Here is a 23990-nt window from a genome sequence, read left to right on the forward strand (position 1 = left end):
CGGTGTGAGCGGCTCAGGGGTGACGAGAGGTGTACGCCTCTTACTACCCAGCTACTGTGCCAACTCATGTTTTATCCAATTTTTCACTTTCACCCTTGTAGCATTTTGCTCTAACGACTCCTCTCTGGACGGCCAATGAAGGCAAGCCAGAGCTGAGAGTCCTGCGGGTCCACTCCGACCGACGAAGACACGCCGGAGACGGAGACCCCGACCGATTCTCGGGAGTACTCGGGTCCATGGGGTCGTTACTCGTCGTTATTATTTATTTATTATTAATTATTACACCATTCTCTGCTAATGATGAATAGCATTTAATGTGTGTACGTAGGTAGGAAATAGGTACGTAGGTACTAGTAATAGTTGTCAAATGGTATAAATAATTAGGTATGTTACGTATGAAGTAACTTTAGGCTAGGAGCACCTAGCTCGGAGTGGGGGCCCTATATACGGAAGCGCTAGAAAAGGCCGCTAGTGAGCGCGCGCGTTATAATTACGAGGACACGGGAAAACTACATAAGTTCTAAAATTAATTTGTGAAGATTCTCATTCTTGTGTAGATATATAGTAAAGTACCGTGCCGTACACAGCATTACTGCGGCAGTATTGCAGCGCGACATTACTGCCGACTGCATTACTGTAAAAATTGATATTGGTGCCCGGATTTTTAGGGTTTCGTAGTCACCTAGAAACCCTTACAGTTTCGCCATGTCCGTCTGTACGTCCGCGGCTTTGCTCCGTGATCGTTAGTGCTAGAAAGCTGCAATTTGGCATGGATATACCTATGAATCATGGCAATATAACTGTAAAATAATAACTAAAAAAAAATTGTTTAAGGTACCTCCCCTGCAAAATTATATTTTTTGTGTTTCTTTTGCTTTTACCCAATAGTGTGGGGTATCGTTAGATAGATCTTTCAAAATAAGAGTCTTCTAAAGGCATTTTTTGAAGTTTATATTTTCGGAAATAATCGCTTCAAAAAAAAAACTGTGTCTCCGGTAAATTATGTATTGTGACGGAGGAATAAGTAACACACGTAAGCTGGTTGTAAGACTGATCTTTATTCATCTACCCACACATATGGAAGTATATATATGACATGTCCCTTTTTATATAAAAACAATTTAAAAAAAAATACATGCTGAATCCATGAGAGGATTTCTTAGATGATTTAATTAGTTACATGCAATTTTTATTTCAAAATTATACATGCTGATTATTTTACAATTCATAAACCTATAATTTTAAAATAAATTGGTATTTTTTAATGTTTTAAATTCTAATTTATTATTTATTTTAAATATACTACTTTTACAATAGGTAGTACATTGTTATAAAATGTTTATTCATTTTTAACTTTATTTTTACAAATTTTCAGAGCGCTTCATGCTAGAAAAGTACCTATTAACATCTATAATAATTAGAGATCATTGTTATTTAACTAACTTAAACGGACGACAATACTTGCAAAATCAGTTTGTATGTAATTGTATCCCATATAATATTATACATTAAATTATTACATATAGCTTTTACATTATATATTCTAACTTTTGAAACATGGGTCCAAAAAATATGAAAAAATCGTGAAATAAAAGCTTAGTAAATACTTTCAATGAAAACTATAGTGAACATAATTGGTCCAGCCATTTTTGAATTATTGCAAAAATCTTCTCCTACCTTATAGGTCAAATTCCTATAATGCGACGTTGATGATAGTTCTGCCAAGTAGATGACGGGGCCCATATCAAAATAGCGATAATTGAAATGCACTCTGATGTTTTAATTGTTTACTTATTTCTTTAACAAAATTACGTAGGTAAATATTGACCTTAATTAACTTAAAACAATATTATTAAATGACAATTATCCTTAAAATTATTGTGTAATTATGTAATTACGGCCGAGTATCAATGAGGGTTAACGCGTTTAATTTCGTCGCTAGGGGCGCTAGTGTAGTCTTTCAAAATAGTATTTTTGGGGGTTGCAAGCTTTTTTATCGCAAAGTTTCACACTCCTTATTCATAATTGTGGTAAATCTCTTTTCTATTTTTGACTATTCATGGTAAACATTATATATAACATACGTTATGTAGTTCAATAAAGGTTAGTGGTATTAAAAAAGTGCCAAAATTTAAATATATGCACAATTAAACAGGTTTACATAGCGATAAATTTAGACGTTAAAATACTTTTGTAAATTACAACGTATTTTTTCAAATAAGCATCAGTAGTTTCTCTGGACAAAAAACAGTGTGTGTCTACAGTGGTGTCATCGCCAACTGATGAGCACTCCGAATCTGATACAGTTTTTTATTGATAGAAAACAAAGTGGAATCACACACAGTTGAAATACATAAATGTAACATCCTTCAGTAAGCGAATTTAAACTCTATCATAATGTATTAAGGCGTTCAGTAAATCCACATCTTATTGTGGTTTGATAGTGCGGTAAGAATACAAGATTATAAAAGTGGTTGTTTTAAACAGTGCCGGATTAACCATTAAGCAAAATAAGCACTTGCTTAGGGCACCACGTGTAGGGGGGCACCAAAATCGTAGGAAAAAAAACGCGCAGGCTGCATCAGCATCGCAGTCGTAGTGTAGTACTTATGTACACGAAACTTTTTGATACGTGTGAAAGTACCCATCTAATAACGAAGGGTCGTAAGGGAGTGAGGACACGTAAGTACATCTCCAACCTTACGCAAAGGCCATCAAAGCTCATGGCCAAAAAATTTTGCCATCTGGCTTGTGGCTAACCGATTTTCGCGACGTAGAATACCGATTTTGTAGCGTATTTTGCTCTCTTGTACACCAGATGTATCGGCCAGGCCGAGTTGCTGCAGAGCCGCGATCCTGCGACCTAATTGTCAAAGTGTAATAAAGGGCCCTGCGAAGGCCGAAAAACAAAAGCATCTTATCAAGTTGCGCTTTTGAGTTAAGCCAAAGGCCGAGCAGTAGGAGGACCGTGATTACATAGGTTCGGTTTCAAGCCACTCTTTTGCAGTTCGGCGTTAGGTCTTATGCGACGCCAGGCCTTCTACTTTATGCAAACTGCCTCACTTTCGCTTGGCCATGGATCCAAATCTATGCTGTCCTCTTTCGCAGCTGGGCTGCCTTGCTCACACCTCGCCATTGGTTGTAATATGATATCGCGCCGCGATCAGATGCTCCGGACGTCCAGCTATTCATACCTCGCCATTGGTCAAATTCAAGCCTTGTTTTCTTCCAGCTCGACCTTTGGCCCCATCTGTAAGCGCCGATTGAACTCTCCGCGCATTCAGCCTTAGACTTTGCCTTTAAAAACACTGATTTAAACCTTCACGATTTAGGCCAATCAAATTAGATCCAAAAATAGCGTTTTGAGGAATTAATTCCCAGCAAGCTGGAAATTGTTTTAATACATTTATTTGGTCCTAAATGCGTGTAATCCGAGTTTGCTCTATCCCAGGAGGTGTGCATACATTTTGGGATCCTTAGGAGATATTTTTTTCCTTTGAATTGCCAAACCACTCGATTTAGAAGGAACCCACTATCAATTACAATAGGACTTGGTGGATCAGACACTGGTAGCTAAGAATGCGTTTTAGGATAATTAACATAATTTTACCAAAAATAAAAAATTACTACCTTTTTTACAATTTACTACGAATACATATTAAGGTACCTTAAATCAATCAATATATTTTATTGCAAGAACATAGTTAAATTACATTTCGGATCCTCAGATATCAATTTTAATAATACTCGTAATTAGAGCAAATTTTCCGTCCGCCGTACCGTTTTGGATTTACAAGCAAAAAAAACTGAAAAAGAGGAAACATTTATGCACACCTCCTGGAATGGAGTAAACTCGGATTACACATATTTTTAGGTCGGAAAAATCTAATTGTTTTGGCCTAATTGTGACACATTATTATTTAAGAAAACGAGACTTAATCCCGTTTGATTAAGTTCTAAAATTACGACCAACGTCAAAATAATGATGTCGACTTTACACAGTTTTCTCCGAGACCATGGGGACAACGCCGTCCTTGAAACGTCTTCTGGTCAGACGTCATTTTGAAACTTACCCTATTAAGTCCCGTATTCATAAACAAAAATTTGCTATTTAAGATATTTTTGGCCATTGGTACTGGCTCTGACAAGAACCAATGGCCAATGGCTAAGCCCCTACTGAAGCTCGGCCTTTGCCCTCACATGAATGAGCTTCGCAGGAAAGCTCTAGAGGTTGCAAAACTCTGTGCGGAGTACGGCCTATGTCTTACGTCTTCGCTTACACTTGGAAAATGGTTGGCTTGGCCTCCGGACTTATGCGAAACACGGTCTTCGAATTTGCTTACACTTGACCTTACCTACTCTTGGAACATTACTGCTGCAGTACTGTCAATTTCCGTGACAAAATGATGTGACGGATTGAAAATTGTATTCTCAGCAGTAATGCGGCAATCAATGTCACTCAATTTACCAATAAAATTCAATGTAATCTTGATGAGGGGGCACCATGGTCTAGAAATGCTTAGGGCACCAAAATGTCTTAATCCGGCACTGGTTTTAAACGATATTAGACTCTAACTTAATGTGTGAAGGTGTTTAGTAGACGCATCAATTATTTGTGTTCTAGCATGCTATCGGAATAAATACAAAATAATAAAAGTATATGCGTCAAATTAAATAAGACTCTATGTCTATGCAGGAAGGTGTATAGTAGATGCATAAGTGAGTCGGAGGGCCTACCGTGAAAACTGATGTTCGTTAATTGCTAGCATCTTTCTTTATCACTGTAATTACGCCATGATTGGAGTAAGATAGAAAGATGCTCGCATGTTGCGAACTTCGGTGTTCACGGTAGGCCCTGGCTGGTACTAGAGGTTACATAAACACACGATGTTCTAGTTCTCACGACACATCACTAGATGTGAATGTATTAGTAAAATAGGTTTTAGATTTATGAGAAAGAATTTAGTATAGCTTGACTTTTACCTTATACACAGTTATGGGGCAAATATTTGGTAGATATACTGAATTTAAAACATTTTCTTACAATTATAATATTAAAGACTAAATACACATGTAGACACAAACCAACTTTTATAAAATTATATATTATATAACTTTTATATATTAAATTCCCTTAAAAATAAAATACAAAAAGTTTCTCTGTTTCCGCCCGGGATCGAACCGGGGGCCTTGTGCGTGTGAAGCACACGTGATAACCGCTACACTACGGAAACTTGAAAGCTATTGGCGAAATTACAGTACAGTTGCCTAAGCGCTTATTTATACATCATTTATCGATAGGAGCGCGACTATTTAACTTAACCTTAGGTATTTAATTTCACAATGGTTGAAATTTTAACCACACCGCGCACCGTTCATACTCTACGTAATGACTTTATTTATAGGTCATACTGAACAACTTTTGCTGAAATCGCGAAAGATAATTGTCTGTTTTATACATTCCGGCTGATGTGTTGCCGCTGATTTCTGTGGCACAGCCAAAGTTTAATTAGCCCACCTACTTAACCTTCATCGGCAGTCTTCAAGTTCCCAAAACTAGAGATCACACCAAAGTAGGAAAGAAGTTATAATTGAAAATTTTAGAATTTAAAGATATGATTAATCGATCAAACATTAATAACATCATGTTAAACCTAATTAACAGTATGAACTATGAACTATACTTACACAATATTACGCATATTTAATATAACATATATTTAGGTAGTATTTAGGTAGCAAAAATGTCAAAAACTGTCAAAGTGGAAGATTTACCGGACGACACTAATGCTCGGCTACTGCAATTATTCAAAGGTAAGGCGCATGGCACACTACATCCGATTCGCACGTCGCTCCGATGTTTGAGCGAAACAACACTATGCGCGTATTATAGCGACATCCCGTTCGCACGTGCGAATCGGATGCAGTATGCCATGCGCCTGTCACTTTACTGCTATGATAATTCTAAACGTAATATTGAACTGGCCGCACACAATTAGATTCAAATGATTTAAAGAATTTCCGGCATATTTTTAGTGGCGCCATCTATCGTACCCTTTTTAGGGTTCCGTAGTCAACTAGGAACCCTTATAGTTTCGTCCGTCTGTCTGTCTGTCTGTCTGTTTGTCTGTCTGTCCGAGGCTTTGCTCCGTGGTCGTTAGTGTTATAAAGCTGATATTTGGCATGGATATATAAATCAATAAAGCCGACAAAGTCGTAGAATAAAATCTAAAAATTTTTTTTTTAGGGTACCTCCCCTACACGTAAAGTGGGGGTGAACATTTTTTTTTGCTTCAACCCAACAGTGTGGGGTATCGTTGGAAAGGTCTTTCAAAACTAATAGGGGTCTTGAACAAACATTTTTTGATAAAGTGAAAATATTCGGAGATAATCACTCCGAAAGAAAAAAAATGTGTCCCCCCCCCCTCTAACTTTTGAACCATAGGTCCAAAAAATATGAAAAAAATCTTGGAAGTATAGCTTAAGAAAGACATTAAATGAAAACTATAGCGGATATGATCAGTTTAGCTGTTTTTGAGTTATCGCAAAAAGTTTCCCCTTAATAGTAAAAAGACGTACACCCACAGTTCATCCCTTGGTTAACAATCTACCATACTTTAAGCTCCAGTTTAGCTTATTGTAACGGAAGAGTAACTACGGAACCCTACTCTGAGCATGGCCCGACATGCTCTTGGCCGGTTTTTTAGTGCAATGCATCACTGCTGCAAGTTAAACCTAGTTCGGCCTACGTTAGTATTTTAGTCGAGTGGCGAGTAAGTAGGTACTACGTGTCTGAACTGAACCTGATGAACACCGAAAATTTAGTCGAGTGGATCCATTTTATTCTACTTTTTCTGGCGAGTAAGCGGAGTAAGCCTCCCTCATCACTCTTACTAATCTACTCGAGTAAATTTTTGGTGTTCAGACATTTAAATTGACGCAGTCCGAACCAGCCTTTCATTTTAAAACATTTGTAATTCGGTCGTCTTTGTCTGTAGTGCGAAAGGTTTTTGGTCAGTTGACTGATTTTAGTTAACTAAAATACTTAATGCTCGCGACTTGACATTTGACATATATCTAAGGACGGGCCTTACGGGCAATAAGAATGGGGCCAGGGGGCCTACCGCGAAAACCGAAATTCACTAATTGCGGGGATCTTTGTCTTTTACTCTCACTAAAACGTGGTTAAGACTGTAAGAGTGACAGAGAAAAATGCCTGCATTTGACGAACTTCGTCGCACTCGAATTCGAGCCAATCGTGCAGTCTAACGCCACAACGCAATTGGTTGATGAATTCGCAACACGCGCGCGATTAGTCGCAAGTGTCGCAACTAGTTGGCTTGGATTGCCTCCAATTCGTAAATGACGCCACTGTACTAGCATCATTCTTATAGTACGTTTATTTAGCATTAGAAAAAAGATAAAACACCTTCTTTTCCATGCAAAACTAACTATAGTGCCCTTAAGGCCCAATTGACTAATTACTACGTAGTCCGAACTAGGCTTTAGAAGCAGTGGGTACTGGGTACTTGATAAAGTGGTCTCTGGGGATTGTATAGTGTAAAGTAGCCCTTTAATTTCTAGGCAAACCTAATGGGTTCCGTCGATTTGGAGAAGATGGCGTGGTGCTTCCCAAGAGTTATGAAGATCATGCTGATGCCATCCGAGCCATGGAAGTCAGGCCTGATGATGTGTGGCTGGTCACATACCCTAGATCTGGTAAATATATTACTTTTCAAAAACCACCCAGCAATTCCAGCATGTTTGACCAGCAATATCTATAAATACTTGCAGTTGTACCATGAAACATAATCGAGGTTTAAAGTTTAGAGAATAAGACCTAAAAGTCTGGCAAACCAAATTGTCAGTATGTTAATACGAAATTTAAAAACCACGGAACTCGGGTATGTCCTTAAACTGCGTCCAAAAGAGAGGTATGAGCACTCTGTGAATGTCATCTCGCTTCATGGGGTAGGGCACAGCACAGCGGATATCATTCCAGATCTAGAGCAGGACCCAACTGGGGAAGTACCTCCACCTTACAGAAAACCGCAGCCAAATAACACTAGACCCTACTCATAGTGTTGTGTTCCTGCCGGTGAGTTAGGTTGCCAGAGCTCAACGAGGGTGCGGAGTGTTAGGTTCGGCAACGCGCATCTAAAACCTCTGTAGTTGCAGGCGACGATAGGCTACGGTTACTGCTTACTATCAGCGGGCCGTTTGCCACCGACGTAGTATTAAAGAAATAAAATGCGAACCTCCGCACCTAGACGCATTTTTTAAATTGGTTACCTACTTACCTAATACCTTTTTGTAGATAGGTACTGACAAGATTAAAAATAAATAAATAAATAAATATTATAGGACATTATTACACAAATTGACTAAGTCCCACAGTAAGCTCAATAAGGCTTGTGTTGAGGGTACCTAGACAACGATATATATAAATAATATATAAATATTTATAAATACTTAAATACATAGAAAACACCCATGACTGAAGAACAAATATCCATGCTCATCACACGAATAAATGCCCTTACCAGGATTTGAACCCGGGACCATCAGCTTCGTAGGCAGGGTCATTGCACTACCCACTAGGCCAAACTGGTCGTCGAAGATTGGTTTGCCAGACTAACATACTTTACATATTCCCATTCCCATAAAGTAATGTATGCTAATGATTCCTACCAATGTATGAATGCATAATTGATGCAATTCCAACATTCCAATTTAACTACAGCCAATGGGAACGCTGCGTTCGGCGAAATAAGTAGTTCTGTACCGCGAGAAATTCTTTACTAGATCCAGATTTATATGGTTTATATTGCTTAACGTAATTTTAAGTAAGACTAAGTTGGTGTATTGGTTTGATTAAAATAATTCAGCACAGGATTCAGGTCTAAATTCAACGAAATAAAATAAATGTAACAGTGTGACGCTCCCACGCGAGTGAAATTGCCGTCGATTTTTTCTCAGGCGCTTAGAGCCTGTCCACAATAAGTTGGCAGCGATTTTGATAGCCCAGACAGTGCAAGCGTTATTCTAAACGTCAAACTTCTATGAAATGATGACGTTTACTTCACACTTGCAATAGACTAGGCTATCAAAATCATTGCCAACTTAGTTTGGGCGGGCTCTATAGTTATTACTATTTATCTAGGAATCCACAGAGTGGCGGGGCAAGTTACATTTAGCGAGGCCCTCTGGTGGCGCAAGAAATGACGAACATTTTTACGTTGTGTCCGAGATATACTTATTTGAGGCGCGAGGCCCCTCGGACCGCGAGGCCGTAGGCGGTGGCCCACGTCACTCACGCCTAACGCCGCCTCTGCACCAGGCGCGGATACAAGATGTGGCTTAGGGGGGGGCCATTTTGAGAAAATCATATATTTTTGCACAGAAAAAATAAAATTTACTCAATTTAGTAATGTGAGAGCCAGGGTTTTAGGGGGGGGCCATTGCCCCTATGGCCCCCCCCCTTGTATCCGCGCCTGCTCTGCACAAACATTTTACTTTATATTTGGGCCTGTAGTTTAATTTTTGCATTATGATATGTCTAAAAGTTGAATAATAAAGACCTGAAACATTGATTTGATCAATGTGAATTATTTCAGACTTTGGGTCCATAAAATTGTTAGTACTGCAAATACTTAAATTTAGGAGTTAGTGCCTACATGCTACAGATGTAAAATAAATAATAATAGATTCTTCTTCTTCTTCCTCGCGTTGTCCCGGCATTTTGCCACGGCTCATGGGAGCCTGGGGTCCGCTTGACAACTAATCCCAAGATTTGGCGTAGGCACTAATTTTTACGAAAGCGACTGCCATCTGCCCTTCCAACCCAGAGGATAAACTAGGCCTTGTTGGGATTAGTCCGGTTTCCTCACGATGTTTCCTTCACCGAAAAGCGGCTGGTAAATATCAAATGATATTTCGTACATAACTTCCGAAAAACTCATTGGTACGAGCCGGGGTTTGAACCCGCGACCTCCGGATTGCAAGTCGCACGCTCTTACCGCTAGGCCACCAGCGTTCCAGAAGAAAATAAATAATAATAGATTATTAGTAAAAATATTAATAATCTTGCAGGAACAACGATGACCTGCGAGATATTGTGGCTGATGATGAATAATCTGGATTATGAAAAGGCAGCAAAAACACATATGTTTCACCGACGACACTTTCTGGAGTAAGTCCAATATAAGTACTATCCTATTCATGAGCGCTTATTATACTGGATGGGGCCTGTAATACGAGCAAATAATCAAAACATAGATTGTATTCCTCAAACTATTGACTTTATTTCAATAGGTAACGTTTAAAAATTATGAAGTCTTTACATTTCCTATTTTTCATACAAATCAAATAAAACCAAATCGGCTTGACTCCTTAGCGCTGCGTACAGATGTGGCCTCGCTCTGCATTTTCTATCGCATGTATAACGGGGAGTGCTCCGAGGAATTGTTCGGATTAATCCCTGCCGCTTCTTTTCGCCATCGCCCTACGCGACAACATTTCCATCCTCACCACTTAGATGGTTGGCAGTCCTCAACTGTGCGTTTCTCCAAGAACATTCTGCCTCGCACAGCTAAACTGTGGAATGAACTGTCGCCTGCGGTATTTCCGGACCGATACGACCTTCAAACCTTCAAGAAAAGAGCGTACTCCCATCTTAAAGGCCGGCAACGCACTTACAACCCCTCTGGTGTTGCAGGTGTCCATGGGCGGCGGTAATCGCTTACCATCAGGTGATCCGTCTGCTCGTTTGCCTCCTCTACCATAAAAAGAAACTATTCCATATATATTTTTGTTTAATGCCTGCAACTACTGTTTCTGTTTAGCCTGATGGTTGACTGGTAGAGAATACCTTAAGTAATGTTTTAACTCCGCCATTTGTACTTTATATGGTATATTGTGCAATAAAGTTTTAAATAAATAAATATAATCTTCAATATCACGACATCATCATAGCTATTGAGGTAGCTTGTCACACTTCAAACATCATAAAATTCGCAACACAGAATAAACCTTAAAGTGAACTAAAATCAAAACGCAAGTAATTTTTATAAGTCGGTGTACAAATGTTGGTCAGTTTGAGGAGTACATGCTATAGTTAAATTTTTTGCTCCTGTTAATAGGCCCCACCCCCGGTAGAATCCTGGACGTAGGATGCCGGCTGCTTTTCACTGAGGCGGAGATGATCGGAGATCAGAGGAGACGGGCGGCAACCAACCAATAGCATGTGGATTACAACCAATCCTATTGGTTGATTCCCGCGTGTCTCCTCTGATCTCCCATCATCTCCACTTCAGGGAAAAGAACGGCTAAAACCGGTCAAACTAGAAGAGGTTTTAACTCTACCAAGCTCTGCTCATATTTTTACAGATTTTTCACATTTCTCCACGAGCAAGCTCAAGACTTGGACACTTATCCATCTCTTCACAACTTCCCTGTAGGCTACCGTCTTGCCGCCGCTTCCCCCTCCCCCCGTCTAGTCGTCACCCACCTCCCCTTATCGCTCCTACCACCCAATGTCCTGGATGTGGCCAGGGTGGTGTTCGTGGCCAGGGACCCGAAGGATGTGGCTGTGTCCTGGTATCATTTGCTGAGGATGTACAGGTGTTTTGATTTCGTGGGGGACTTTAAGGAGTTCTGGAAACTTTTTATGGATGATTCGAGTGAGTTGGTGCTTGATTTAATTATTTCTTTAATCAATATAAATTAGCAAATAAGTGTCTAAATAAAAAGGTTTATGTATATTTGTAAAAGCGATCTTCTCCAACCGTTAGATACGTCCTGGCAATGAAAAAGGCGGCAAATTTGAAAAATATAGGCGCCAAGAATCGACCTGCCATACAATATTTTAACTTGATCCTTTTTCTACCTACTGACCAAAAAGTTGGCTATTTGCAAGATTTTTCTTATCTTTTAAATTTAAAGTGGTTGTTTTTTAAGAAGTAACACATGCCTGTCTTTTTCGTTACGACTTCGTAAGAGATTAATAGCTTAATAATTTTCTTTTCTATTTCTAGTTCTTTTTACACCATTCTTCCCAAGACTAAAGGAGACTTGGGCACTGCGCAACCATCCGAAAATGATGTTTTTGTTTTACGAAGACATGATAAAGGAAATATTTGAAATACACGAAACGTGACTATATCATCCTAGGAATCACAGAAAATCTTCTTGTCCATTTTTAATTTTGATCTGGATCTCATGTTGTACCAACCGATAAATATTGAAAAACATGAAACTAAAAGAAACAGATTTTGTACCACTTTATTTTCACCAGGACATACCCAGCACCTTAAAGAAGATATCCTCCTTCTGCGGCAAGCAATATTCTCAAGAGCAGATCCTGACGCTCGCTGACCATCTGTCCATTGACAACTTCAGGCAAAACCAGTCGGTGCAATCTGTGCTGGAAACTATTCGAGGCATGAAGAATGAAGGCGGAGAGGGGTTTATTAGGAAAGGTAGGGTTTGTTGTTCACCAGGGACTCCAGGGAGCACATTTAAGTGGTCTCGATAGCATTTATCTTAAGAGTGCAAGACTATGACCTTTAAACTGTGATTTAATTGTCAATCTTTTTGCAACAACCATGTAAGTAGTAAGTACAGTCTCAAAAGTAACGGATCAAACAACGCTTCAAAAGTATGTACCATTCTGTAATAGCTTAAAAAAATGATGGTTTTATATGTACAATTATTTAAACTGTAAAAGATATACTTTGGACGTTAATTTTAGAAAATTGCTCCTTGAATATCAGATACTTTTGATGCTGACTATATACCTACACTTTAATTGCTGCACAGTAACCATGATTTATATTAGGTACTCAAGTGCAAGCTAGGCTTGTCAATAAATTATATCAAACAATATAAAATTTTATATCGTTTTTTAAAGAGTTCCCCAATCTTTTTAAAGGTAAATCAGGTGGTTGGCGATCTTACTTCGACGAAGATATGCGGCTGCAGGCTGAAACTTGGATCCAGCGCAATCTAGCGGGCAACGACATAACTTTCGCATCTTAACATAATATATTATAATTATAAGTTAATTAAACTATAGGTAATAAAACTATATAATGTGCAATTTGGTTGCTCAATGTTCTGCGTGGAATGAAACGCACAGATGCAAGAAATGTATTTTTCTTTTCAAAATGTAGTAAAATAAAAGATTAACATAACATGATATTGCTAAGGCATGTTAACAATCTTAACAAATTGGTTAATAAGAATAAGTATTTAAAGGAAATAAGGGTGGTTCATCCGCTCGATAATGGATTTATGGACCCAAACAAATAAATTCATGGTTAGCTTAACTATAATAGCAGTTTTTATTATCCTTTTAAATAAAAAAAAAACAAGTTTTTTGATGCGGTCAAGACTTTAATTTTATTAAATTTATCCCTCAAATTAAACATTTATCCCTTTAATCCCCCAAAAGCTAAAAGACTACAAAACAACAGAGCAGCAGATAGCAGCATATTGTATTACAATTCGTTGTAAATAAACACAAAACAAACAAAAATGGTAAGATGGTAAGTAAATCATAAATATAATTTTTATGGCTGGCCAAAAACAGTGTTTTTTTAAAGTCTGAAACTTGTTATTAGAAAAATACACCTTATGTCAAACCGGCAAAACAAAACGCAGCTTGGCCGTCATCTTTCTTTCCTCTTGACATTTTGTTCAAGGAGAACGTATACCATTTCGGCTTAACACGTTTCGTGTCTTTACGACTTAAAAGTAAGTGTTTTTATCAAAATAATTGTGAATATAATAATTTTAGTGAGTGTCTTAAAGGTGGAAATCGTTATTTGTTGCAATATATTGAAATTGCGGTGGATGAATTAGGATTGTGCATGTGCGCTGCAACTGCTGCAAGTCAATCATCTACTTGGGAGAACCAATTCCACGTTTTATTTACTTAATATTAATTTATATACATTTATTTGATTTAAATATGTATTTTAAAATGCTAAATTCACGGACTTTTTGTATCTAGAAAAAATTATATTAACATAACCTCCAAACTTCTAATGTTTATTCAGACCTACATCTCACATCTGTTGATGAAAATGTGGTATAGTTTTCTATAATTTCAAACAAAAAACCTAAGAAGGAATGTAGATTTGTCAAGTTGTCTTTACTAGTAATTGTCCCGATTCAGTAGACAAGTTTATGAAAAATCTGTAATATAATAATTATAGTTCTATGACAATTCATTCAGCATGTCGCAAGAAAGGTCTTTACCAATATTTCTTTCAAAATACTAGTCGGCATTCCACAGTAGCCCGTGCGTTATCCGTGAGAGAAACACCACATGGTATTGTTTAATATTTAGACATTGATGTTTTGTGCGTTATGGCGGGATTGTGCATTGCATGTGGTTATTTTCTCTATTTAAATAATACCTGTGTCTAAGCTAACTTTGCACCCATTTGTGACGTTTTTAACTAAAAGGTACATTGGCTGTTGATAAGGTTGATTTCAAATTGAAACTATATGGAAATAGCGCCATATTGATAACTGACAATAGTACCTTTTTACTTGGAAATGGCACATTTAATCAGAACAAGGTGTCATTCTAAATGTTACTTTATCATGCAAATGTCCAGAGCTACCTTTGTCTGAGCTGTATCAGCTCATATGTATGTGTTTAATTATAATTTTGGCAATGTTTCATATGTCATGACATTAGTGGTTTGTGACAAAACTATTTTAAGGAAGTAATTTGTTCATTGAATTGCCAAAAGATTTGTTCTGAAGTTTACTGGCCGTCAACTCCCGACCGATTATGTCATTTAAATTACAAATTTGATTAATTGAAATAAGATCAAAATTCCAATAACTCAAAAACGACACATGCCACTTGAAGAGGTATCAAAAATACGCACAATACAACAATATAACATTTATTTCACTGTAGAATAGCCGGGTCCACACAGAGCGAGCACACGCGCAAGGCAATTTCCAGGCCAGTGTAGACGTGCCTCGGCCGGTTTGTGCGTGAGGAAATTGCCTCGTACATACGTGCTCGCTTGCTCGCTCTGTGTGGACCCGCCTAATTACAACAATGTAACATTTATTTAAGAGATCCATACTGAACCTAAAAGAGCTGATGTACAGTGGTGACAGCATGGTTCCATTTTAACGCCTGGCACTATGCCTGTCACTTTCACAGTTACATACTTGTGAGAATTAAAATTGCAGTAAAAATGCGACCGTGCTACTGCTGCTGGATATTCCTTAGAAAGTTAGGCCTGGAATTGCCATGTACACTTCCCCACTAATTCGATAATAGTTGCAACTGATTGCATTAGGGCAAAAAATTAAATCATCCTTGATAGACTTTTCTCAGCTAGTTTATTTTCTCAGGATCATTCGTTCGTTCCACCATTCTTCGTTTCCACCAGAGATGTGTGAGGATGCGTTGTGAGGGATGTATTTGCTAAGAGCCAGTAGAATTACTACACACCAAGTGAGGAAACCAAAGGAAGTGAAATAAGTCTCCCTCCTCCCAATGCCCTGTTACATATTTCTCTCAGGAAATAGATAATTATGATAATCTGTGAATATACTTGCTGAATATTATCTATATTTTCCAGAATGCGTTACGTGGCCGCGTATTTACTCGCTGAGCTGGGCGGCAAGGCCAACCCGGCCGCGTCAGACCTGGAAAAAATCCTGAGCTCCGTCGGCATTGAGGCTGATGCTGAGAAGCTGAAGAAGGTCATTGCCGAGCTCGCTGGCAAGAGCATCGAGGAGCTGATCGCCGCTGGTGAGTTATTTAAACTACCAACATGCTTTTAGTAGATCTTTGTAGTTGCAAAATATATTATGTTTTATTCACATTTAAAAGCAAGTAAATTATAGCTAAATGGAAAAACTTGCAATTTAGAAAACTTCTAAACCTGCGTTACTCCAAAGTAACCAATCACTGATATTGGAGAAGATAAAGAACAAAAAAAAATATATTCAGTATGTTTACAATATTTCTTAATAATATTTTGTTAATACATTCATTGCCAATCACCAGCAGGTTCTGTCTACTTGGCAGTTCGTAGGTTCTTTGCTACATTTTTTCCCGTGTTATCGTGTAGCTTGCGCTGGCAGTTAATGTGTTAATATAAAACAAACATCACTGAAAAGGCCCCCTTCCCTTCCCTTTAGTTTTTGAATTGCAGCCCTAGGTTTTAGGTAGGTTTTGAGGGCTTTGGAATAATTGTAAACTTGTTTTAAGATATTCCAGTGCTATCCTACATTTTAAAACAAAAGCAAGTTATATCGGTAGATTGTTTGACACCATGTCATTCACGGCCTATCAACTAGTCTCAACATGATGATCGAATCCTATACCATCTTTCGACTGAACAATCTTGATGTTCACCCCATTACTGAAGTTCTATCCGGGGTTCCGCCCCCGCCCTTGCTCGTCCCCACTAACGCCCCGCGCGCGCAGGCCGCGAGAAGCTGTCGTCGATGCCGTCGGGCGCCGCCGCGCCGGCCGCCGCCGCCGCCGCGCCCGCTGCCGCCGCCGCAGCAGAGAAGAAGGGTATGTTTATTAATTTATTTATACTTTTTTTTATTATTTAAATTAGATTCTATTTTTTTTTCTGGTTATTTTCACTGTACAGTCAAGTGTAAAAGTATGGGTCCACACAACTTATTTCAATCAAGGTACAAATATGGACTAATTTATTTTGTTTGAGCAGTTGTAATTGTACTGTAAGTGATGGGCTGATGGCACTTGACTATGGAGTCAACAACTGTATTTTTTTGGAAGGCTATCTGAATCAACAATTGAAAAATGACAGTACTGCTCAAACAAAAATAAGCCTCCTTTTGCCTCTTAAGCAAAATGTATATGGATTCTAAAATGTTAAACCAAACAAAATATTATTAATGTCGATTAATTTAGGTTATGACAAGTCCCATTCATCTTCATCCATTCATTCAAATAAATATACAACGAATCCCAGGACATAAAAGAAAATAATTATATAGGACACCTGAATGATGATTTCAACCTAACACCATCTTTCGACTGAAGAACATTGCTGTTACTTTCTAAACTGATGCCATTACTCGACTACAACATGTCTACAAATCTTGTATCTCTCTCTAACCTATGTGTTTTACCTTGCAGAAGAGAAGGAGACCAAGAAGGAGGAGTCCGAATCAGAAGATGAGGATATGGGCTTCGGTCTCTTTGACTAAATGCATTTTGCAGGTGAGTTGATGTTTTTTCCTTTTAATTCTATAAAGCCTAGAAAACTTAGTTGTGTAACTAAAATTAGGCCCTGAAACATCCAATAACACTAAGAGTTGGCATCGGCACTGGTTTTTACAAGCTTTTATTAAACTTGCCCTGTTAGTGTGCGTCAAATCTAGGAAATTAAATTTGACCCACTTCCTGATTTCTGATTAAGCTGAAATTTTGCATACATATGTAATTTGGATGACAATGCAATATTATGATGACATGGAGCTGATCTGATGATGGAGACCGGAGGTAGCCATGGGAACTCTTGTGATAAAACAACGCACTAATTGTGTTTGGGGTTGTTAGAATTGTCTCTAATGAGTATTAGTTGCCTGTGGAAAGAAAAGTACAGTCAGCAATTAGGCTTGTACCAAAAATGAACTTTTCGCCAAAAACTTATTACATTTGATCTTTCAATCCAGGAGGAAAACGGGGCCAGTTGTTCAGTTTATTTATGATGATTCTCTGCACCGAAAAGTAACTAGCAAGTTCTGAGAAATTATTTCACAAGCTCAACCCAGGTCACCGGTTTGGAAGCCACACACCTAACTAAACAGAATTAATTTGAAATAATATTTAATAATATAATATTTCAGAATTTGAAATACAGGTGAATTGTCAAAGTAAACGTAGCCACAGTAAATTTACTGCCATCTTTCGACACATGATTAAATATTTTAGTACGCCATTTGACTTTGATTCTTATTCTTTCACTATGTGCTAAATATCAAAAACCGGCCAAGAGCATGTCGGGCCACGCTCAGTGTAGGGTTCCGTAGTTACTCTTCCGTCACAATAAGCTAAACTGGAGCTTAAAGTATAGTAAATTGTTAACCAAGGGATGAAACGGTACCTTTCACCTGTAGGCAAATTTGCATAATCAGTACCTAATTAAAATAAGTCTACTATGAAGGGAAAACTTTTTGCGATAACTCAAAAACAGCTAAACTGATCATGTCCGCTATAGTTTTCATTTAATGTCTTTCTTAAACTCTACTTCCACGATTTTTCATATTTTTTGGACCTATGGTTCAAAAGTTAGAGGGGGGGGGACACATTTATTTTTCTTTCGGAGCGATTATCTCCGAATATATTCATTTTATCAAAAAGTGTTTCTTGAAAGCCCCTATTAGTTTTGAAAGACCTTTCCAACGATACCCCACACTCTAGGGTTGAAGCGAAAAAAAAAATTCACCCCCACTTTACGTGTAGGGGAGGTACCCTAAAAAAATTAAATTTTTAGATTTTATTGTACGACTTTGTCGGCTTTATTGATTTATATATCCATGCCAAATTTCAGCTTTCTAGCACTAACGACCACGGAGCAAAGCCTCTGACAGACAGACAGACAGACATGGCGAAACTATAAGGGTTCCGTTTTATGCCATTTGGCTACGGAACCCTAAAAAGTGGCGTTTTATAGTCGAGCATAAGCCAAAGCAGGGTCGGATTTAGGGGAGGGCAACCGGGGCTACAGCCCCGGGGCCTCCACAAAAGAGGGGCCCTCACAATAGAGACTTCGGAAAATTTACCATTTTACTTGGAAAATAATTTGGACCCAGGGGGCCTCCACTCCTTTATTGCCCGAGGCCTCCAGACCTCTAAATCCGGCATTGGGCCAAAGGTATGGCGCCATCGCTCGAAAAGATAAAAGGATAGGAAAATGTACATCATAGGTTTTAAATTTTCATTGTAAATGTGGTCCCAAAAATGTAGGTTTTTTCATGTTCTTTACTGCTTTATATTGGAAAAATATTGTCAGATCATAACCAAACTTTTCTATTATTGAAAATGCAAAAAACGCTTTACAGTCATGGGTTTAAGGTTGTTTTTTGTTTGTTCGCAGATGCGGCACGCGCAGTCGTTATTCCAAGTATGGTGTAAGCGTAACTTGACTGCAAGTATGTTTCTATGAAATATATCTTGCAAAACATACCTTTGTTTTATTTTGAATTGCCTTTCTTCTTCATTTAATTTTCATTGAAGACCGGTCTGGCCTAGTGGGTAGTGACCCTGCCTATGAAGCCGATGGTCCCGGGTTCAGTCCTGGTAAGGGCATTTATTCGTGTGATGAGCATGGATATTTGTTCCTGAGTCATGGATGTTTTCTATGTATTTAAGTATTTATAAATATGTATATATTACCTAATTTAAGTCCTGTCTTTGTTTGTAATATGAGTATTTCTTTAGTAGTGCACGATAAAGAATTTTATTATTATTATTATTATATATTATATATATCGTTGTCTAAGTACCCTCAACACAAGCCTTATTGAGCTTACTGTGGGGCTTAGTCAATTTGTGTAATAATGTCCTATAATATTTATTTATTTATTTATTGTTAATTGTACGCCAATACACAAGAGCCTACAATTTCCCTTTTTGGACGTTAAGGCGTCAATACACAGACTGCCTAAGGTGAAATGTTTTCATGCATAATGCCTGCGCCGCGCCTTCACCTTCCGCCGTCTGTGTATACCTCGCGCCGAAGGGGGCCCACTGATTTCCAGTTCGCCGAACGATATCGGTCTGGTAGTTATTCGCGATTGTCAGCTTTGGCGAATAACTGACAGGTCTATATCGTTCGGCGAACTGGTAACTAAGAGAATTTGAAATAGAGGTAGATTGTCAAAGAAAACTAAATTTACTGACATCTTTCGACACATGATTAAAACTTAGAACGCCATTTGATTTTGATCCTTATTCTTTCACTGATATGTGTTAAAGGAGAATGGGCAATTTGTCCCATGGATGTATACTGTTGAGACATATCTCGTTTGAAAGGGTTTACTCTTAGCATTATTTTATTGTATGACACCAACTTTGGATAACTTGCAGGGACTGAGCAATTAAAAAAAAAGAGTGGCCAATATAAACGGTTGTTTTACAAAGTAATTGTTATGTAGCCGGTTGTTAGGTGTTTAGTATGAAAGAATATGAGAAATTCTAGATTTCTGTTTACCACTACTTACGTTTAAGTACGTACAGGGCTGGAATTAGTTGATAAAACATATGCTTGAATTAAAAATACTGCTATTAAACACTGAAACTTGCTTGTATACTCAAGCCATATATATCATTTAAAAGACATTTTTATAAGGTATTTTAATATATATATACTTGCACTCAAATGCTTGCAGGGGCGGTAATAAAACTAGTTTTTTTCGTTAATTAAGTGTGGTAAATGCCGCTTTGTTTGTTCTACCTGGCACTAGATGGAGCCTTGGTAGCCGTTTGGGTAATTTTTACTAGTGGTATATACAATTGAGTTTTATCCTATTTGGAAGGTCTTCAATTAAGCATTAATTACTTATATGACACCAAAGACCGAAAGTGTCCAGGGAAGATGATATTAATAATTTTGATCATGCGCTGCGGCGTAAACTGGAACTAAAAAATGTCATTCATATAGAGTTACTTTTGTAACCATTTACATCACTTTGCATGCCTGAAATATAATGAAAAAGTAATTTATATATTTTTTTAAATTATTACCGCTCAATAAATGGCACTAAACTACTTAATTATGATTTTTCAAATCCTATCTAGTACTGACATCTTGCGTGCAATAGGAGAACCGAATGAGCGGCAAATGCTGGATCCGTATAGTCGCTTATAAACGCTTAAAAAGGTCAACGAAGAATAAGTTTGTTTAATTCGGAACTTTGACAATAAAACGAGTTGTTACCTTGAACGAGTAAGTGTCGTCTATTTATCTCTCTTGCTCTTACATATTCGAGTGATAAAGGTAGAAAAAGCATTATATTTTTTAAAGTTCGCGTTATGTCCCGCTAGAAACGTTATATAAACTTATTATTAAACATGAAATAAGATTCCTAAGCAATAAGTAGGTAAGTAAATGTATTTATGGAGTACCATAATTAGCAGCAAGAAAATAAATCTAAGTTTATATGTTACGATAAAATAAATCGTAAAAAGGTACTATGTACATACTTGTTTTGTCTCTCTGCAGGAAAATTGTGTAAACGTGAAACATTTGAGATTGCGCCGCGGTTCAAAGCAACGTTCCCTTCGTTTGCCATATGAAGCAGGATTAAATTGTGTAGTTTTAAGTTCTCATGTAAGTGAATTGTCAAATTCTTAGTGAGAATAAAGAATCTTAAACCTAAAATTAACGCAGTGAATACATTACAAGCATCAGCGACTCTTAACTGTTTGCCAAGCTAAGATAGTAGCTGTATTTCGTTCCATTATATATACGTATGAAATAAAAACTTTTGAATACATTTAACACCTTTATTTCATATAAATTGAAAAATAACTGACGGCATACATTTTCTAGTGAATAGGTGCATCCAGATATACAGGTACATTTTCTAGTGAAGAGAAAGCATGGTTATTGCGCCAATCTCGGACCATTTGCGATTGGTTTGCTAAGGGCACCGCTAGCTGGTGCGGATGCACAGAGCACTTATACATACCTTATTAAATAAAAACTTTTGAATACATTTAACATCTTTATTTCATATAAATTGAAAAATAAGTGACGGCATAGATTTTCTTCACGGTCGCACAAATATTATCAGGACGAGTCGACAAGTTACTTTAAAGCAAGCATTGGTGAATAGGTGCATCCAGATCCAGATAAGGGAATGCATGGTTATTGCGCCAATCTCGGACCATTTGCGATTAGTTTGCTAGCTGGAGCGGGTTAACGAAAAACAGTAACTGGCGACGCTAACTGGCGCGGACGCGTGCAACGAATTTTACCTACAAAGGCACCCGCGCGCGTGCACCCGCTCCGTGCACTCGCGCCAGCTAGCAAACGCCCTTAACCTTTTAAACGCCAAGAATACCTTAAGGCGTCTTAACTAGCTATGCTCAAAGCGTCATAAATACATTATAGCTGATATAGCCGCTGTCAGAGTAACCTTCACACTTTCAAGTAAGGTTTAGGGCATAGGGCGTCCGCAACGTCGCGCGTGTGCATGGAGCGGGCGTGCGGCTTACAGTATCAGCAACGCTAACTGGCGCGGACGCGTGCGACTGATTTTACTTACAAAGGCACCTGCGCGTGTTTGCCCGCTCCGTGCACTAGCGCCAGCTAGCAAACGCCCTTAACCTTTTGAACGTCAAGAACACCTAAAGGCGCCGTCACTAGACATGATTTAAGGGCCATGAACACATTAATGATTATAGCTGTTATAATCGCTGTCAAAGTCCCTAATGTAATACTCATGCACTTTCAAGCTCACTTGCGCCCGTGACCTTGGCGTGTGAGTAACGTTTTTGTTTATGGCGTTCGAATGGTAAAGTATCAATGTCGTAATGCGTCGCTAGCGCGTTATTTTCGAATCGCACCCGTGCTCCCGTGTTGGACTGCACACGCGGTGTACACTTCTTGTTATTGTAACCGTTTGTGCGCCTAGATAACACAACCCAACTAGCAAAGTAGTCATATAAGATTGAGCTTATTCAGCTAATAAATCATATAAAGGTCATGTAGACGTGAATTATACAGCACATGTCGTATAAAGCCAGCTTATGCAGCTTTTTAGTTACTCAGCATATCAGTCATGTAAGCAAGTCAAGTAAACGTTTACTCGACTTGATTATATGACTAATAAGTCATATAAGAAATGCTGAATAAGTCACTTTTTTACGTGGCTTATATGACTATTTAGTCGAGTAACAGTGACTTATATATCTGACTTACGACATGTCAAGTGCAGTCGAGTAAAAGCAATGTAGTTTGCTATTATATGACATCATGTAACTTATACAGCAAAATAGCTATATATGTTACATGCTGTCATATAAACGGGAATTATAGAACATGTTATATATGAGTATCTTATTCAGCGATTTAGATATTGCTGAATAACTTACCTCTACCTGATGCTCATGTGACTATTTGGTCGAGTAATGACATTTTATATGCCTTTATTGGAGCAGAATTAAACGTAGTTGAGTAAATGATACAACTTTGCTATTATACCACTATTTAGTATAAATGCTACCTTTTTATGATTGTTATAGCTCTTAAACATCATTTAAAGACATCCGACACGTTGTTTGGATATAAACATTTAGTATATGAAAATGGACTGGATTCAATGGAAAAACATGAAAAAGACCGGTGGATACAAGAGGAAAATGAAAAAGAAGCGGCAATCTATTATCACCAATTTAAAAACTACTCTTACGCAAGGAATTTCGGTAAACCGAAGTGAAGTGACAAGTGCCTATTTTTCAAGTGGTTCCGTAGAAATAACAAATGTGACCGAAAAAAAAACTAGTACTGCAGAGTCGGAAAACATGCACGTTGATGTTGGTGGCGTTGTAGAAGATAGCTCCGTACAGGAAATGGAACTCCAATTCAATGTTGATGAGAGCAGTGGATCCGAAGATTTGGATGATTTGGGGATGATTGTCAGTATTGTCAGTATTCACACAAAACTCACATTCCTCTAATGGATAGTGATCATATATAGCGTACTCTGAACAGTTTGGGCACCAGAAAAAAATGGTGTCGTGTAGATTTTTTATATTATTGTCCGATATGATAAAATGTGTGGGATCAATTGTCAACGGGGACGTTGAGTATCCGCATCCAATACACATCGAAGACAAAATGAAATGAGTCTCGCTCCAAGGCCACTGTACATCAGTATCACTCCACAATTGATCTTCTTTTCTTAAAAAACAGTCCACATCAGCTACAATGACCATATTTCACGGTGCTACTTGTCTC

The 23990-nt window shown here is 38.1% G+C and overlaps 2 protein-coding genes and 1 non-coding gene across 4 annotated transcripts; 2 read left to right on the plus strand and 1 right to left on the minus strand.

Annotated features, from left to right (window-relative positions):
* Positions 1-5161: 5161 nt before the first annotated feature.
* Trnav-cac (transfer RNA valine (anticodon CAC)) lies at positions 5162-5234 on the minus strand. The gene has a single exon. It is a non-coding gene; the product is annotated as a tRNA-Val (tRNA).
* Positions 5235-7497: 2263 nt separating this feature from the next.
* LOC133528827 (sulfotransferase 1A2-like) lies at positions 7498-13745 on the plus strand. Its single transcript, XM_061866309.1, has 5 exons — positions 7498-7719; positions 10093-10192; positions 11389-11681; positions 12036-12479; positions 12932-13745. Exons 1-4 carry the CDS (start codon positions 7671-7673, stop codon positions 12155-12157), a joined length of 564 nt encoding a protein of 187 aa, XP_061722293.1. The 5' UTR covers positions 7498-7670; the 3' UTR covers positions 12158-12479; positions 12932-13745.
* On the plus strand, positions 13624-19208 carry LOC133528828 (large ribosomal subunit protein P2). 2 transcript variants are annotated; one of them, XM_061866310.1, is made up of 5 exons: positions 13624-13755; positions 15618-15790; positions 16413-16564; positions 17159-17242; positions 19122-19208. In XM_061866310.1, exons 2-5 carry the CDS (start codon positions 15619-15621, stop codon positions 19188-19190), a joined length of 477 nt encoding a protein of 158 aa, XP_061722294.1. In that variant the 5' UTR covers positions 13624-13755; position 15618; the 3' UTR covers positions 19191-19208. The 2 variants fall into 2 exon arrangements, with proteins under 2 accessions (XP_061722294.1, XP_061722295.1); XM_061866311.1 differs by having other exon boundaries at positions 13628-13755; positions 16472-16564.
* The last annotated feature ends 4782 nt before the right edge of the window (positions 19209-23990 follow it).

Source organism: Cydia pomonella, chromosome 20 (genome assembly GCF_033807575.1).
Source record: "Cydia pomonella isolate Wapato2018A chromosome 20, ilCydPomo1, whole genome shotgun sequence".
In the NCBI taxonomy this organism is placed as follows: Eukaryota; Metazoa; Arthropoda; class Insecta; order Lepidoptera; family Tortricidae; genus Cydia; species Cydia pomonella.

Excerpts from the sequence above, each read along its gene's own strand:
- LOC133528827 (XM_061866309.1), top strand. The coding sequence starts at position 7,671 with ATGGAAGTCAGGCCTGATGATGTGTGGCTGGTCACATACCCTAGATCT. Across the intron at positions 7,720-10,092 it reads GGTCACATACCCTAGATCTG|GAACAACGATGACCTGCGAG; the intron begins GTAAATATATTA and ends ATAATCTTGCAG. Across the intron at positions 11,682-12,035 it reads ACTTTTTATGGATGATTCGA|TTCTTTTTACACCATTCTTC; the intron begins GTGAGTTGGTGC and ends TTCTATTTCTAG.
- LOC133528828 (XM_061866310.1), top strand. The coding sequence starts at position 15,619 with ATGCGTTACGTGGCCGCGTATTTACTCGCTGAGCTGGGCGGCAAGGCC. Across the intron at positions 16,565-17,158 it reads CGCCGCAGCAGAGAAGAAGG|AAGAGAAGGAGACCAAGAAG; the intron begins GTATGTTTATTA and ends TTTACCTTGCAG. Across the intron at positions 17,243-19,121 it reads TGACTAAATGCATTTTGCAG|ATGCGGCACGCGCAGTCGTT; the intron begins GTGAGTTGATGT and ends GTTTGTTCGCAG.